Source organism: Bison bison, unplaced genomic scaffold (assembly GCF_000754665.1).
Source record: "Bison bison bison isolate TAMUID 2011002044 unplaced genomic scaffold, Bison_UMD1.0 scf7180017864304, whole genome shotgun sequence".
Classification (NCBI taxonomy): Eukaryota; Metazoa; Chordata; class Mammalia; order Artiodactyla; family Bovidae; genus Bison; species Bison bison.
The window spans coordinates 13,737,813-13,739,862 of NW_011494876.1; the positions used below are offsets into that span (position 1 = coordinate 13,737,813).

Consider the following 2,050-nt stretch of genomic DNA (forward strand, 5'->3'; position numbering starts at 1 on the left):
TGCAGTCAGCTCCAGGCTGAGCCCTTTCTCCCCCTCTGCACCCCCAGTCCCTGGAGACGTGGCCTCAGGGACACACACTGGCCCCTCCAACCTCAGCCCGCTCTCCCTTCCCCTTCCTCCAGGCCGTGGCTTCCTGGCTTCATCTGTGTCCCAGCCCCCACCACTGCCCCTGAAGCCTGATCTGGCCTCCTGCCCTGCCCCACTCCCACCTCCTCTCTGGTCAAAGTGGGGGGTGGGGTGGGGGGCCTATTTCTGGGCAAACCTGGATCTTCTTGGCACACGTGTATGAACAGCCCCGGGAGAAGGAGTAGCCAGACCGGTAGACACAGCTCTTCCTGGGGGTGTCCTGGAAACGGGACAGGCAGAGGGCTCAGCCAGCGGTCAGGGAGGGGCAAGGTGGTGAATGGGCAGACCGACAGACTACAGTGACCAGCGGGTGAGACAGGTGAACAGGACAGATAGCAAAAGGGTCAAAGAAGGACCAGGACAGACCCCAGGAAGAGAGGGTGGGTGAGACCCAGACGTGGGCCACAGGCTGAGTGAGTCTGGGTGAGGCCTCCTCTGGGCAGACATGACCCAGGCCTCCGGGCCTCCAGGGAAGTCGAGTGGCCCACGCTGTCCAGGAGTCCATGCCCGGGTGAGCAGAGCTGGGCTGGGGAGCCTGGACACCTCAGGCGCGTGAGAGCCAGTGAAGCAGGGACGGAATGAGCCGGTCCCCTTCTCACCTCCAGCTGGTAGCCCTGAGTGCAGCGGAATTTCCGGCTACAGTTCACACATTTCTCCTGAGGAGAAAGAGGGCAGAGGATTAGGCAGCCCTGAGGCGGGGGGCTCCAAACTCACCTGGCCTCCTCGGCGGGCTAACAGCTCTCCCACTCTCCCCAGGCGCCCCTCCCGCTAGCCAGTGCTGCCCGGCCTCTTACCCGCAGGGCCTCTGCGTGGCTGTGCAGGCAGCGGCTTGAGCCCACCTTCAGGACCCCCGACAGGCCGAAGAGCGAGCGGCCAGGGGCCTGCAGCACAGGGCCTTCCAGCGGCACATGGTTCACCTCGGGCTGGGGTGGGGGGCAGAGGCTGAAGCCCTCTTCCCACCCCCTCCCCACCCTTACCTCAGGGGCTGCAGGCCAGGGAGGTGCCCCAGATCTGGCGTAACCCCATGGATTAGGGGGGTCTCCCGGGATGGGCCGTCCCTGGACCACAGGCTGGAGGTGCCCAGGTGGGGGAACTCCAAAGGTAAGGGGTGTTCAGGAGCAGGGTGCTGGGGGCAGGGTCTCCTTTGCCCACCCCCTGCCCAGTGCCAACCTGGCCACTGTGGTTGTAGAAGACAAGCCAGTGGGCGGGCCCCAGGAGGGAGTTGCGGTGCCCCCCCTTGCCCAGGGCCTCTGTGGAGAGCGCCTCGCCCAGGATCACGTGGTGTCGCACAACGTCCGAGTCCTGGAGCGAGGAGGAGACGCTCAGGGGCCGTGCGATGGGAGGCTGGCCCGCCCCCGGTGGCCCCAGTCCCGGTGGTCTCACCAGGCTGCTGCTGTTGGCCTGGGCCTCCAGAGAGCGGTTGGTTGGCACGAAGATGGTGTAGGCGGTGGCAGCCTCAATCTGGGGAACCAGCCTGTGGCGCTAGGGGCAGGGGGCAGGTGTCAGGGGTGGCCCGCTCGCCCTCAGTCCCCGCCCTGGGAGCCAGCAGCCTGGCCACAGCCATGGGGAGGGCACCCCTGACCAGACGCCCCCCTCCGCCCGCCCTTACCTGTAGCAGCTCCCGGAAGAGGTGGAAGGCAGGCACCGAGTCCAGCTGCTGCAGCAGCCCCTGCCCCCCCAGCACATCCCTTCTTGGAGGCAGTAAGACCTAGCACGGAGCACGGGAGCTGGTCAGCACGTCCCTGCCCCCTGCCCTGCCTAGAAGCGTCCCTGTGCGCATGTCCCCTCCAGCCATACCTGGCTGAGGACGTGGAGGACTCCATTGGTGGCAAGGAGGTCAGCCACGTCCACGCTGGCATTTTGCACCCAGACCCTCTGGAAGGCAGCAGGGAGAGCTCAGGAGACACAGGCAGACGCTTAAGAG

At 66.3% G+C, this 2,050-nt stretch overlaps 1 protein-coding gene across 1 annotated transcript in view; it reads right to left on the reverse strand.

Moving 5' to 3' along the window:
- STAB1 (stabilin 1) overlaps positions 1 to 2,050 on the reverse strand; it is a 26,300-nt gene that overhangs the window by 8,748 nt on the left and 15,502 nt on the right. Inside the window, exons 29-35 of the mRNA XM_010851938.1 lie at positions 1,924 to 2,001; positions 1,736 to 1,834; positions 1,510 to 1,608; positions 1,297 to 1,428; positions 921 to 1,049; positions 726 to 782; positions 227 to 346 (exon numbers count right to left, since the gene is read on the reverse strand). Coding sequence (XP_010850240.1) covers positions 227 to 346; positions 726 to 782; positions 921 to 1,049; positions 1,297 to 1,428; positions 1,510 to 1,608; positions 1,736 to 1,834; positions 1,924 to 2,001 — 714 coding nt within the window. The remainder of the gene's footprint in view (positions 1 to 226; positions 347 to 725; positions 783 to 920; positions 1,050 to 1,296; positions 1,429 to 1,509; positions 1,609 to 1,735; positions 1,835 to 1,923; positions 2,002 to 2,050) is intronic.